This window comes from Phyllobates terribilis, unplaced genomic scaffold (assembly GCF_046119375.1).
Source record: "Phyllobates terribilis strain yellow unplaced genomic scaffold, ASM4611937v1 Scaffold_2__4_contigs__length_985480577, whole genome shotgun sequence".
Classification (NCBI taxonomy): Eukaryota; Metazoa; Chordata; class Amphibia; order Anura; family Dendrobatidae; genus Phyllobates; species Phyllobates terribilis.
The window spans coordinates 360,449,745-360,465,292 of record NW_027362762.1 but is presented as its reverse complement, the minus strand read 5'-3'; the positions used below and the strand labels follow the sequence as shown (position 1 = coordinate 360,465,292).

At 42.7% G+C, this 15,548-nt stretch overlaps 1 protein-coding gene across 4 annotated transcripts in view; it reads left to right on the top strand.

Annotated features, from left to right (window-relative positions):
* The window catches only part of FRMPD4 (FERM and PDZ domain containing 4), a 773,166-nt gene that overhangs the window by 704,402 nt on the left and 53,216 nt on the right, over positions 1-15,548 (top strand). For all 4 annotated transcript variants that reach the window (XM_073664699.1, XM_073664698.1, XM_073664700.1 and 1 more), the window contains one exon: positions 2,984-3,088. In XM_073664699.1, coding sequence (XP_073520800.1) covers positions 2,984-3,088 — 105 coding nt within the window. The remainder of the gene's footprint in view (positions 1-2,983; positions 3,089-15,548) is intronic.

Here is a 15,548-nt window from a genome sequence, read left to right as displayed (position 1 = left end):
AATACATGTAAAAAAAAATCTTCTATTTTTCTGGATGAAAATCATATGATTTCTTTATTAATTAGAATTAAAGAAACCAAAGGTGAATTCCATACTAAATATCATACTAATTCAATAATCAAATTACTTTTGTAACATGCTTCAATTAATAATTCCCCACTGTTCCCTCTCTACTCCAACTACCTGTCTGCTTGTTTTTTTTTTTTTTTACTTTTGATGATGTTTAGTTTGAGAATACCCAGTGCATGCTGGGATATTCACATGGGACATCATCAGGGGGCCAGGGCAGTGGTCACTGCCACATCTGCTGTCACCACTTTCAAATGAAGCATCTTCAGTGACATCTGTTTCAGGGGATGGGCTAGTCCCTGCTCTCTCTGCTTGCCGTGTTGTCTCCTTACAATTTTCAGTGACAGTGCGCTGTCTTGCCTCATCACTTCTTTTTAGAGCTGGCAAGGGCGTGCACTGTCACTGTGCATTCAAAGGAATATAGCGCAGGGAGGTCATACTGAGCATGCATCAGAATTTACAACTGGTGCAAGCTCACTAGATCAGGGACTAACCCAGTCCCTGAAATGGATGTCATGGATCACAATTTGTTTCAGGGCGGTAACGGTAGCTGCGGCAATGACCATAGGTCCAGGGCCCCTGATGATGTTCCCCTTGAGTATCCCAGCATGCACTGGTGAATCTTAAGCTAAATGTCATTGGAAGTTAAAAAAAAAGGCAGACAGGAAGTCAGAATACAAAGGGAATGTTAGAGAATTTTTAATTGAAGCATATTAGAAAACAGATTAGATTATTTAATTAAATAGATATACATTAAGTAGGAAATTCACCTTTTGTTTCGGACCACCCCTATAAGTTCAGCCGATTGGTTCAGCCCCTCCACAGCAGTTACAGTTTCTCATATGGCCCCTTGGGAAAATTAATTGCCCACCCCTGCTCTATAAAGTTGAAGAGTCACTTACAAGAAGCAGGTGTTGCTGTGGTAGATCCCGTTCATCCATACTGTATATCACAGACATTGCCATTAATATGAATATTAGATATTACTTGTAGGTGACCTACAGATGAAAAGAGAAGATAATGAGATTTCTTCCTGATAAAGCCAGCTGACGGGGGTGTTAATAGTGTTTTAGGTGAGATATACAGTACAGACCAAAAGTTTGGACACACCTTCTCATTTAAATTTTTACTGTATTTTCATAACTATTAAAATTGTGCATTCACACTGAAGGCATCAAAACTATGAATTAACACATGTGGAATTATATACTTAACAAAAAAGTGTGAAACAACTGAAAATATATCTTATATTCTTGGTTCTTCAAAGTAGCCACCTTATGCTTTGATGACTGCTTTGCACACTCTTGGCATTCTCTTGATGCGCTTTAAGAGGTAGTCACCGGAAATGGTTTTCACTTCACAGGTGTGCCCTGTCAGGTTTAATAAGTGTGATTTCTTGCCTTATAAATGGGGTTGGGACCATCAGTTGTGTTGTGCAGAAGTCAGGTGGATACACAGCTGATAGTCCTACTGAATAGACTGTTAGAATTTGTATTATGGCATGAAAAAAGTAGCTAAGTAAAGAAAAACGAGTGGCCATCATTACTTTAAGAAATGAAGGTCAGTCAGTCTGAAAAATTGGGAAAACTGTGAAAGTGTCCCCAAGTGCAGTTGCAAAAACAATCAAGCGCTACAAAGAAACTGGCTCACATGAGAACCGCCCCAGGAAAGGAAGACCAAGAATCACCTCTGCTTCTGAGGATAAGTTTATCCGAGTCACCAGCCTCAGAAATCGCAGGTTAACAGCAGCTCAGATTAGAGACCAGGTCAAAGCCACACAGAGTTCTAGCAGCAGACACCTCTCTTCAACAACTGTTAAGAGGAGACTTAACAGCAGGCCTTCATGGTAAAATAGCTGATAGGAAACCACTGCTAAGGACAGGCAACAAGCAGAAGAGACTTGTTTGGGCTAAAGAACAGAAGGAATGTACATTAGACCAGTGGAAATCTGTGCTTTGGTCTGATGAGTCCAAATTTGAGATCTTGGGTTCCAACCACCGTGTCTTTGTGCGGCACAGAAAAGGTGAACGGATGGACTCTACATGCCTGGTTCCCACCGTGAAGCATGGAGGAGGAGGTGTGATGGTGTGGGGATGCTTTGCTGGTGACACTGTTGGGGATTTATTCAAAATTGAAGGCATACTGAAGCAGCATGGCTATGACAGCATCTTGCAGCAGCATGCTATTCCATCCGGTTTGCGTTTAGTTGGACCATCATTTATTTTTCAACAGGACAATGACCCCAAACACACCTCCAGGCTGTGTAAGGGCTATTTGACCAAGAAGGAGAGTGATGGGGTGCTACGCCAGATGACCTGGCCTCCACAGTCACCAGACCTGAACCCAATCGAGATGGTTTGGGGTGAGCTGGACCGCAGAGTGAAGGCAAAAGGGCCAACAAGTGCTAAGCATCTCTGGGAACTCCTTCAAGATTGTTGGAAGACCATTTCCGGTGACTACCTCTTGAAGCTCATCAAGAGAATGCCAAGAGTGTGCAAAGCAGTCATCAAAGCAAAAGGTGGCTACTTTGAAGAACCTAGAATATAAGACATATTTTCCGTTGTTTCACACTTTTTTGTTAAGTATATAATTCCACATGTGTTAATTCAAAGTTTTGATGCCTTCAGTGTGAATGTACAATTTTCATAGTCATGAAAATACAGAAAAATCTTTAAATGAGAAGGTGTGTCAAAACTTTTGGTCTGTACTGTACATGTGTGTATATATATATATATATATATATATATATATATATATATAAAAGCTGTATGCTGTATATCTTTTTATTATATTGCAATTATTATATTACAATTTATTCTGTATATATGGTTTCCAAATTATTTTCATTTGTTTTGTTATTAAATATTTTATTGATTATACATTAAATGTTTTATGTTGTGTCTTTTTTCTTAAGTCACCAAAATCAGCGTTTATTAGTGCAGCAAAAAAGGCAAGATTGAAGTCCAATCCAGTTAAAGTTCGATTTTCTGAGGAAGTGATCATCAATGGACAGGTTTCCGTAAGTGTTGTGGAAACTAATATTCATTATGGGGTTTAGTGCGCCATTACTGACTGTTATTAAATGTATCTTTTCCTATCTATTTTCACTATGTTTAGCCTCATGCACATGATAGATATTAAAGGAGTGTTCCCATCACAGCTACATGTCGCATTGCTAGAGTATATGAGAGAGATTGCACAGAGGCAAAATACTGACGAGTTGCCACTCACACAGCTAACCTTTATGAAGGGGGATAGCTGTGCAGAATTAAAGCTGAACACAGATAAGCCCTTTAAAGCTCCCAAACAACACCTTAGCATTATACTATGTAATGGCAAAAATTATATTCACACCACTGCTCCATTGGTTCTGTTTACCCATTGTCCTGTTTAGTTTTTCTGTTAAAGAGATTTTCCCATCACATAATGTTATGGGATTCCACTATGTTATGATAAAATATTATGATCTGCGGGGAATCAAACTCTAGAATGGTCACGGATCTCGATAATTACATGGCCGAAGTCAAGACAAGTTCTTCCAATGCAGCAGGGGCGTGCTGCTGCTTTCTGAAGGGAGGACCAATTTTCAAGAAAAACTTTGAAAGTTGCAAATATTCTAAGTTCCATTTATTCTGAGGATTGAGAGGATTAAAGCAGTCAAATATCCACTGATGAACAAATGAAATGCCATCACTTAGTGTACCTGTAACTGTTGAAAAATCTATTTTGGCTACAACTATGTGTGTATGTAATTATATGGAAATTGAGGCTCAAAGAAAATGTAAGCCAGTTTGATGCAGACCTTCAGCATCTTAAGGTGGTTTTTCTACATCTCCTTCTTGCTTACCAGAAAGTCAGTGCAAACTACAATACTGAGAAAAATACATAACATAATTTGCATACTAATATTAGGGCATGTGATCTTCAGTACAGAGGGGAGCTTTAGATTAAATACAACATGATGAATGGTGTATTGCCAATGGCAGCAGACCACGCGGCCACTTTAGGGCCCATGAGTCAGGAGGCTTGATGCAGGCACCAGGCCACACCTTCCAATCCGACAAAACAATTTCAATGGTCCTCAGGATGCAGACACCATGAATACAAAGATGGAACAAAGACATGTCTGCTCCCTGTTCCACCATTCTACCTGTGCATTTGAATTTCAGTACAGCAGGTGCAATGATGTTTCTAGATCATGCCTCGGGCTAGGTGAGTTGTTTTATTTTTTTCATTTTTCAAGACGGCTATTAGTGCCATCATACTGTGTCAGTGCCCTCATACTGTGTCAGTGTCCTCATACTGTGCGGGACCCCTCATATTCAGTGTTTGCTCTGGGGCCCCAAGATTTCTGTGTATACCCCTGCACATGATAGTATATAATGAATGAAGGGATGGTGTTCTAAAGGTTTAATATAAAATCTACTTTTATATGACCCTATAATAACAGAGCATTGAGTATATTATAATTCTAGTACAATATAAATACAATACAATCTGTTTTTTTGAGCGTTAGATCTTTATAGAGAACAACTGTTGAATAGCCTTTATGAACACTAGTATGTAACTACTAGTATCTCGATAGCCAGCCGTACATGTCCATACACACACCAGATAAGACATGCGACCTTTGATACCATCATGGAATTCTTCAGTGATTTCTGATATTCTTGTAACATACCAAAAGAGAGTAAAGGAGGAACACTGTTCTAAACCCACAATAATTATGACAAATTCTGATTATAAAAATAGATATTGTCTTTATTTAAGTTTATTAAAGTTCATTAAAAATAAGAGGAAAATTGAAAAATGTGGTCAACAAAAAAAATGGCAACATATTGCAGAAGGATAGGACAAGAAAAATATAATGCAGAACAAAAAAGTTGAACAGTAGGTAAAGTTTCTGTGAAAAATATTATCTGTGTAGTTATCATAAAGTATGCATGCAATAAGTAATATATAGAAACATAAAAAATAATAGATAGAAAGTACTAATCAACCAATAACACTATACACATAAATTAAATGATGTGACAGAGTGGTAATAGCGCATATATCTATGTCACGGGACAATGGTGTAGTACGATATATACACTGTGTGCAGAATTATTAGGCAAATGAGTATTTTGATCACATGATACTTTTTATACATGTTGTCCTACTCCAAGGTGCATAGGCTTGAGAGCCAACTACCAATTAAGTAAATCTGGTGATGTGCATCTCTGTAATGAGGAGGGGTGTTGACTAATGACATCAACACCCTATATAAGGTGTGCTTAATTATTAGGCAACTTCCTTTCCTTTGGCAAAATGGGTCAGAAGAGAGATTTGACGGGCTCTGAAAAGTCCAAAATTGTGAGATGTTTTGCAGCGGGATGCAGCAGTCTTGAAAATTCCAAACTTTTGAAGCGTGATCACCGAACAATCAAGCGTTTCATGGCAAATAGCCAACAGGGTCTTAAGAAGCATGTTGGCCAAAAAGGCGCAAAATAACTGCCCATGAATTGAGGAAAATCAAGCGTGAAGCTGCCAAGATGCCATTCACCACCAGTTTTGCCATATTTCAGAGCTGCAACGTTACTGGAGTATCAAAAAGCACAAGGTGTGCAATACTCAGTGACAAGGTAAGGAAGGCTGAAAAACGACCACCTTTGAACAAGAAACGTAAGATAAAACGTCAAGAATGGGCCAAGAAATATCTTGAAACTGATTTTTCAAAGGTTTCATGGACTGATGAAATGAGAGTGACTCTTGGTGGGCCAGATGGATGGGCCAGAGGCTGGATCAGTAAAGGGCAGGGAGCTCCACTCTGACTCAGCCGCCAGCAAGGTGGAGGTGGTGTACTGGTATGGGCTGGTATCATCAAAGATGAACTTGTGGGACCTTTTTGGGTTGAGGATGGAGTGAAGCTCAACTCCCAGACTTACTGCCAATTTCTGGAAGACAACTTCTTCAAGCAGTGGTACAGGAAGAATCGGTATCGTTCAAGAAAAACATGATTTTCATGCAGAACAATGCTCCATCACATGCATCCAACTACTCCACAGCGTGGCTGGCCAGTAAAGGTCTAAAAGAAGAAAAAATAATGACATGGCCCCCTTGTTCACCTGATCTGAACCCCATAGAGAACCTGTGGTCCATCATAAAATGTGAGATCTACAGGGAGGGAAAACAGTACACCTCTCAGAACAGTGTCTGGGAGGCTGTGGTGGCTGCTGCACGCAATGTTGATCGAAAACAGATCAAGCAACTGACAGAATCTATGGATGGAAGGCTGTTGAGTGTCATCATAAAGAAAGGTGACTATATTAATCACTAATTTTTTGGGTTTTTGTTTTTGCATGTCAGAAATGTTTATTTCTAAATTTTGCGCACTGATATTGGTTTACCTGGTGAAAATTAACAAGCGAGATGGAATTATATTTGTTTTTTGTTAAGTTGCCTAATAATTCTGCACAGTAATAGTTATGAGCACAAACAGATATCCTCCTAAGATAGCCAAATCTAAAAAAAACCACTCCAACTTCCAAAAATATTAAGCTTGGATATTTATGAGTCTTTTGGGTTGATTCAGAACATAGTTGTTGATCAATAATAAAAATAATCCTCTAAAATACAACTTGCCTAATAATTCTGCACACAGTGTATATCACAGGAGTGGTAACATCATAAAATAAGAGAAAATCCTTGTACCCATTATAAAGGTGCCTATCATGCTGGAATGGACTTGACACACATTTTGGCAACAACCTTCATCTGAGGGACATTTTTGAATATTCTTGTAACGTATAGTATAGCATTCATGATCATGATATATAGTTATGTAGACTAAAAACAAAGAGAAAGGCATAGGCACAAAAATGGTTGCACATCCACTATATGAAAAAATAAACATCTGCATTCAAACAAAACCCTAAATAAACAATTTAAACACTAAAAATATGTGCACACTGCACCAGAACTCAGGCCTGGAACCCAGAATGAGGATAGAGGAGACAAACCCAACATGAATGGCATATTAGCCTACAGAGCCCAATATTATTAGAAACCTGATAAGAATAAAATATTGTATAATCCCCTAAATACAATATACAATACATGAAAACATAAGACACACAGTGTAATGCATAGAAAGTGAGTACAGCAATAGAAAATAATGTAGTATTACAAAAAATGAGCTGTGAGCAAAAATAATAGTGATTCAGATATTTTGGTGTATAATCACCAGAGTTAAGATGGCTCATAAGGATAATTTCATGTAGGCATTAAGACTAGTGATAAGCGAGCACTAAAATGCTCGGGTACTCGTTGCTCGGGTCGAGCAAATTGGAATACTCGGGTGCTCAACCCGAGCAACGAACCCAATGTAAGTCTATGGGAAACTCGAGTATTTTTTAGGCTGATCCACCCGGCAGTCTGCAGAGGGCCTAAAAATTGCCCAAATCGACGGGAGCAGTGCTCAAATGACATGGGAACAGCAAGGGGAAGACTCCTGGAAGTATTTATGACTCCCAGGTCACTGCTGTTAACAACGTTGACAGAGGTATTATGCAATTTTTACGGACTTACAATAAAACATACAAAAACAAAACCAAAATGGATTTTCCTGGGAAATATGTTAAGGAACATCCTTTCCAGGGTAATGACTTGTATATAAGGCAAAATAAATAACCAAGACCAAAAATACTCCTCCACACCTTGGGCTATGTTCACACGTAGCGTTTTTGATGCGTTTTTGCACTTTTGCATTGCTTTCAAGAAAGACAAATGCATTCACCAGGAAATGTCATTTTAACATTTTACAACCTTATCTGGCCATGTGGTGTGTGACACATCATCAGACACATGCATACATTGCTGAAAAGACATGGGAACAGCATGGGGAAGACCACTGGAAGCATTTCTGACTCCCAGGTCACTGCTTAAAAGTGTGCCCATCATAAGTGATCCTTGGCGCATGCGAAGATGTCTCCCGCCACGCACCTGTCGTTGCAGACTTTCCAAAATCACCATCCACATCCTTGTCCCAGTGCAGCGTTCAGTTGTCCCTACCCCATTCCTTGGAATGCAAGCGCAAGTATGCAGCCAGCCACCCACCCTCCCACAGGCTGCAATACTATACTGCCAAATTTTTGATAGCTGCTTGCACTTGAAATGTGTTTTTTTAGGCTCGTGGAGGCAGAAGCTGTCCACAATTTTATGGCGTTGGCGACCGGGAATCCATACTCGGTCCCCAGCCGCCACTTACTGGGAAGGACCGCCTAACCACAAACACGTGGACAGGTTAATGTTGCCAGGGACGGTACGGAGCCAGTCCACAGCTTTTTTTGCTGAGTTCTATTTAGCTCGGTGAAAGGACTGGCATAGGGGGAAACTGTATCTACTCTGAGTGTCATTTCTCCCAGGAAGTCCTCTAATGTAGCTTGTTGCAGAAGCAATGGCAGCACGTCCAACATCAACTCGCACTTGTCGGTGGTGCTTTGACACGCAAACATCTTTTTTTTGCGCATTTAATTTCTTGACTACAGAGTTGGTCAATGGCCTGATCTGCAATGCGGTTTGAGAAATAACATGCATAAGCACGTCCGATCCATATTTAAAAAGCAGCCATAGAGTGTCTGGGAACCTTCCCCCACACTTTTCTTAGCCAGAGCTGCTTCTCGGCAGGGTTGGACGGTTCCACCAGAGAATCTTCTGGTGTGCCCTGGCTTCTACCTCAGGATAGTTCATGATAGCGCTAACTTTGCAGCTGCTATGGTGCTCTTGAACGGGGGAGAAAGGTGAGCCCTCAGAATCAAATCCTCTGGTGGGCACAATGTTTTTCAATCAGAAACAGCTTCTCAGTGGGAGTGATATTTCACCACAGCCATATTCTTGAGCTCAGTAAAAGGACTGGCATAGCGGGAAACCGTATCTACTCCGGCTGTCATTTCTCCGTCACCAGGTTCCACCCATTAGCACACGACCATGCCTGGCTGTATGTTCAGCGGTGAGAGCCACAGATCAGGCTGCTGTGTTACAGCTTTCAACAACTCTGCAGCGCTCGGTGGTTTGTCACCTAAGCACTAAGCATGTTATCTTCAGCACAGCCTGTTGAAGCTTGGCCAAGGCAGTGCTGCAGTGCTGTCAGCTTGTGATTGATGTGGTCATTTCGGAGATGGAGGAGGAGGTGCAGGAGCTAAACAATGTGATTACATCGAGGTTAAATTGGCGACGCTGTTTTTTATACTAAAGAAAGATCCTATTGTTTTGGGTTTTTTACGCTATTTTTTAAGACAAATGCATTCACCGGGAAATGTCATTTTAACATTTTACAACTTATCTGGCAATGTGGTGTGTGACACATTATCAGACACATCCTGTTTTATTTATGATGGGGGGACTCTGAAAGTCATAAAGCCTATTTTTATAGGGCAATCAGTCTGCCCTTAATATTCTTAAAAGGCCAGCAGTCAGCCCTCGATATTGTTAGAGAGCCATCAGCCGGCTATGCTTTGCTGTTCCCATTATTAACAAGTGGGTCTCCTATACTGTTATTGCGCATGCAGTGACTGCAAGGGCTGCCAAAAATTTGGACACAACCCAATACCCCTTTGAAGAGACATAGAGGAGGGTCTCAGTAAAAAAAAATGTTCCCATTATAAAGGAGCGGGTCGTCTATAGTCGTAATGCCCATGCTGTGACTGCAAGGGCTGCCAAAATTTGGGAAAAAACCCACAAAGAATTTAAAAACACATAGAGCAGGGCCATAGTAACGACAAATTCCCATTAGAAAGGAGAGAGTCTGCTATACAGTTATAGGGTATGCAGTGAGTCTAACGGCTGACCAATTTTAGGAAAAACCCCACTAAGTATTTAAAGACACAGAGCAGGGCCACAGTAACAAGTACGACATGTTCCCATTAGAAAGGAAAGGGTCTGCTATACAGTTATAGGGTATGCAGTGAGTCTAACGGCTGACCAATTTTAGGAAAAACCCCACTAAGAATTTAAAGACACATAGAGCAGGGCCACAGTAACGACAAATTCCCATTAGAAAGGAGAGGGTCTCCCATAGTGTTGGCCTATGCAGTGAATGCAAGGGCTGCCAAAAATTGGGAGGCACTCCAATGCCGCTTAGAAGAGAATTGGAGGGCCTCATAAAAAAATGTTCCCATTAGAAAGGAGCGGGTGTTCTATACTTGTAATGCCCATGCACTAAGTGTATGGGCTGACAAACATTTACCCCTGGGGGGTATACATGAACATACTGTATAATTTTTTTTTATGGGCATCATAAACACCCTTTAAAAATTTATGTGGGTGTTGCACCACGGACCACGGTCACCCTGGTGATATGGTGGTGGAGGATGAGGATGAGTAGAAGGAGGAGGACAAGAGCAAATAGCCAAAATGAAGAAGCGTACACCCATGTATGGGTGTGAAGAGGTGCATGGGAATACACCTCCCAAAAAAGACACTGGATTTGAGTTTAGGTTATGCTGCTATCATTCGGTGGTGTTGAGAAGTTTGGCCCAATCCAGCCCTTGTTAATTTTTATAAGAGTCAGCTTGTCAGCATTTTCAGTTGACAGGCGGATGCGGTTATCAGTTATAATTCCACCAGCGGCACTAAAAACTCGCTCTGATAAAATGCTAGTGGCAGGGCAGCCCAGGACCTCCAAGGCGTAGAGAGCCAGTTCATTGCACGTATCCAGCTTGGATACCCAATAACTAAATGGTGCAGAGGAAGGACGTTGGTATGGTCGGCAGGGTAGTCTCTCAGCATCTTCCCAAACTTTGCACTCCTTGTGAGAATACCCCGCACTTCAGGGCCTGTCTGATGGGAGGGTCTGAGAAAACTGTCCCAGAACTTTGACAGTGTTCCCCTGCCTCTGCTGGATTGCATTTGTGTTTCTCTTGCCAGTGCTCCTTGGTTGTCCAACGAACTGTGACCTCTGCTGCCAGCATTTTCAAATGGGAATTTTTTTAATAGTTCCACAACAAGGGCCTTCTGGTACTGCCCCTTCCTGTCTGCCTTAGGAATAAGAGATATAAAGTTCTCCTTGTAGCGTGGGTCTAGAAGTGTCACCAACCAGTAATGACTGTCACTTGAAATTTTGAGAACGCGAGGGTCATGGGAAAGGCAGCGTAACATAAACTCAGCCATGCGTGCTAGGCTGCTAACAGGCAAGACTTCCGTGTCCTCACCAAGAGGGTGACTAACCATGCTCTCCTCCTCCTCTCTGTTCTCTTGTCATCTATGCTGAACAGATGGTTTGACAGCTGTGCAGGTAGTACCGTCTATAGTGCATGAAACTAGCTCCTGTTCTTCCTCCTCCTCCTCTTCCTCATTATCACCCAATAAACGTTGGGATGAGATGAGGCTGGGCTGTGTGTAATCACCCTGTATGGTTCCTTGCTCCTTCTCATCGTGCTCCGCCTGCAATGCATCCTCTTTGATTGTGAGCAGAGAGCGTTTCAGAAGACAGGGAAGCGGAATGGTGACGCTAATTATGGCGTCATCGACGCTCACCATCTTGGTGGAGTTCTCAAAGTTTTGGAGGATGGTAAATATTTCTGACATTCATGTCCACTCCTGAGGTCTTATGTGTGGAGTCTGAACTGAATACCGATGGCCTTGTTGATGCTGGTACTCAACAACTGCCCTCTTCTGCTCACAAATCCTTCCCAACATTTGCAGTGTAGAGTTCCAATGCGTGGGGACATCAGATACCAGTCTCTGAGCCGGAAGCTGAAAACGCTGCAGAAACATGGCAAGGGCGGCGGAAGCTGTAGATGACTTTCTAAAATGGGCACACAGGCGGCGTACTTTAACAAGCAGATCCGGCAGCTCCGGGTAGGATTTGAGAAATCACTGAACCATGAGGTTAAGCACATGGGCCAGGTGTGTGTGCTAGCCTCGACTCAGAGCCGCCACCAGGTTCCGGCCATTGTCACACACGACCATGCCTGGCTGTAAGTTCAGCGGTGTGAGCCACAGATCTGCCTGCTCTTTCAGAGCTGTCCACAACTCTTCAGCATTGTGCGGTTTGTCACCTAAGCATATTAACTTCAGCACAGCCTGTTGCCGCTTGGCCAAGGCAATGCTGCAGTGCTTCCAGCTTATGACTGATGTGGTCATTTCGGAGATGGAGGCTGAAGATGAGAAGGAGGCTGAGGAGGATGAGGTGCAAGAGCTGTAGACTGTGGGGGCAACCCTAATTGACCTAGCGCCCGCAATCCTCGGCGTCGGGAGGACGTGTTCGGTCCCAAGGTCCGACTGTATCCCGGCTTCCACTATGTTAACCCAGTATGCCGTCAGCGAGATGTACCGTCCCTGCCCACAAGCACTTGTCCACGTGTCCGTGGTTATGTGGACTTTCCCGGTAACTGTGTTGTTGAGGGCACAGCTAATGTTTTGGGACACGTGCTTGTGTAATGCGGGGATGGCACACTGGGAGAAATAGTGGCGGCTGGGGACCGAGTACCGAGGGATGGCCGCCGCCATCAGGTTGCGGAATGCTTCCATCTCCACGAGCCTAAAAGGCAACATTTCGAGCGCAATCAGTCGTGAAATGTGAAAATTTAGTACTGTGGCCTGTGGGGCGTTGGCTGCATATTTGTGCTTGTGTTCCAAGGACTGGGGTATGGACAACTGAACGCTGCACTGGGACAAGGACATGCTTCCTGATGCTGCTACTTGAGAGTGTGCAACGACAGGTGCAGGGCAGGAGGCATCTTCACATGCACCATGGACAATGGTGCCACCTGCAGACACTGTTCCTGGACCCTGGGGTTCGGCCCACAAAGTCAGGCGCTTTGCTGCCATGTGCCTGATCATGCTGATGGTGGTCAGGCTGGTCGTTTTGCCACACCTGCTGATGCTGGCCTGGCAGGTGGTGCAAATGGCCTGTTTGGGGTTATCGGCAGAATCTTTAAAAAACAACCAGACTCGGGGAGACCTAACAGTTGTACTGGCAACTTTCTTCGCGTTGGTGTTACGGGGTACGGTTGCCTGCCTTCTTTCTGCGGCCACCACACTGCCTCTTCCTGCCTGTTGGGGTGCTCTGCCTCCCTCCCCCTGTGTGCTGCTGTCCTCCCTCTGCATGTCCTCCTGCCAGGTTGGTTCAGTTACTATATCATCCACCACCTCGGCTTCCACTTCCACACTCTGGTCCTCTTCCTGACTTTCTGGCAATTATGTCTCATCATCGTCTACCTCTTGTGACACTTTCCCACCGTCGTCTTCGCTTGACCATGGCTGCTCAAATATTTGGGCATTGCTACATGCGATCTCCTCTTGCCCCGCTTCAAGTGGACCGAGTGAGAGGCCCGAATCTATAAATGGGAAAGTGAACAGCTCTTCGGAGTGTCCAAGTGTGGGATCAGTTGTCTCTGGGCACTCAGCATGGTGGGAGGAAGGAGGTTCAGGGTGAGGAATATGCGATTCAGACTCACAGCTACTGAGACTTGACCGTGTGGAAGACAAGGTGGAGGTGGTGGTGGCTAAGTGACTGGAAGCATTAACTGCTATCCAACCAATAACCTTTTCACACTGCTCTGTGTTCAATAGTGATGTTCTGCGGTCCCCTATCAATTGGGACAGGAAGGTCAAGCGAGAAGATGTGGGTGTTTGTTGTGGCACAATTTCAGCTTGCCCACGGCCTCGGCCTCTGCATGCACCATCATCACCATCACGTCCAGTTCCCCATCCCTTTCCATGTGCCTTGCCCTTTTTAAATGGAAGACAATATCTTCCACGCTCACAACAAATGACTGAATTTGGAGCGAACTTATATGTTATTCATGTGATGGACAAACCACAGCTTTAAATACCTGACCTGTAGGTAACTATTTTGAACAGCAAACTGGTGTCAATTGCTTCACTGACACACTGAAACAAATTTTTAATGGAGGCCAGAAATGGCAGTATTTTCTGAAAAAGTATATGTGATCCGTGTGACGGAGAAAACACAGTTTTAAATACCTGGGCTGTAGGTAACTATTTTGAACATCACACCGGTGTCAAAAACTTTGCTGACACACTGAAAAATAAATTTAATAGAGTCCAGAAATGGCATTATTTTCTGAAAATGTATATGTGATCCGTGTGACGGAGAAAACACAATTTTAAATACCTGACCTGTAGGTAACTATTTTGAACAGCAATCTGGTGTCAATTGCTTCACTGACACACTGAAACAAATTTTTAATGGAGGCCAGAAATGGCAGTATTTTCTGAAAACATATATGTGATCCGTGTGATGGGGAAAACACAGTTTTAAAGCTGGATTTTTAGTGCTGTAATATGGATAGGACCTGGCTGTATTCTGCAGTGCCAACAAGCAAATGGTGCACAAAAACTGTTCTCTGGATTGCTTTTTAAGCAAATAATGAGGATTAAGATCCAAAAAAAATTATTCCTGGCCCCTGAGACCTGGGCCTATTTCTAGAAATATAACAGCAGCAGCAGACAGAACTGGAATGGAGCCACTTGTGCTATATGCACTGTAGTCTGCTATATACACTGCCTGCCTGATATCTCTGCAGATGGATTAGTCCTCACAAGGACTGTTTGTTGAGATGGATATATGTCTCTAATATAGCTTGGTACACCTACACTAACTAGAAACAAGCAAATCTCTTCCCTAGCTCAGCAGCAGCTCTCCCTACACTGTCTGATTCCGGAGTGACTGTGATGAGCATGGCGGCGCCAGGTCTGATATCGACCTGCTGACGCTGTGCGGCTAGCCATTCACTGCAATGCCACAACCAACAAGGCTATGGCATTGCAGTGAGTGGCAGGCAATCCCTGCATGTTCATTGGTGCTCTAAAGAGCGCCAAACATGCAGGGAGGAGACCTGAGCTCCCGCCGAGCAACCCCAGAAATACTCGGTGAGCGCCGAGCATGTTGAGCAGTGAGATGCTCAGGCGAGCAGTAGGGAACATGCTCGCTCATTACTAATTAAGACCCCATGAGTATTGTCACATATGATGTTGCTTCCTCAGGATCCATACATGTGTGTGTGGTGTGTGTGTGTGTGTGTTATATATATATATATATATATATACACACACAGATATGTATATATACAGTACAGACCAAAAGTTTGGACACACCTTCTCATTTAAAGATTTTTCTGTATTTTCTTTGAAAATTGTGAATAAATCCCCAACTCTTGAAGCTCATCAAGAGAATGCCAAGAGTGTGCAAAGCAGTCATCAAAGCAAAAGGTGGCTACTTTGAAGAACCTAGAATATAAGACATATTTTCAGTATATAATTCCACATGTGTTAATTCATAGTTTTGATGCCTTCAGTGTGAATGTACAATTTTCAAAGTCATGAAAATACGGAAAAATCTTTAAATTAGAAGGTGTGTCCAAACTTTTGGTCTGTACTGTATATATATAAAAAATCACATTGTATGATTTTTACATAATTAATTAGCATTTTATTGAATGAAATAGGCATTTGATACAATTGAAAAACAGAAC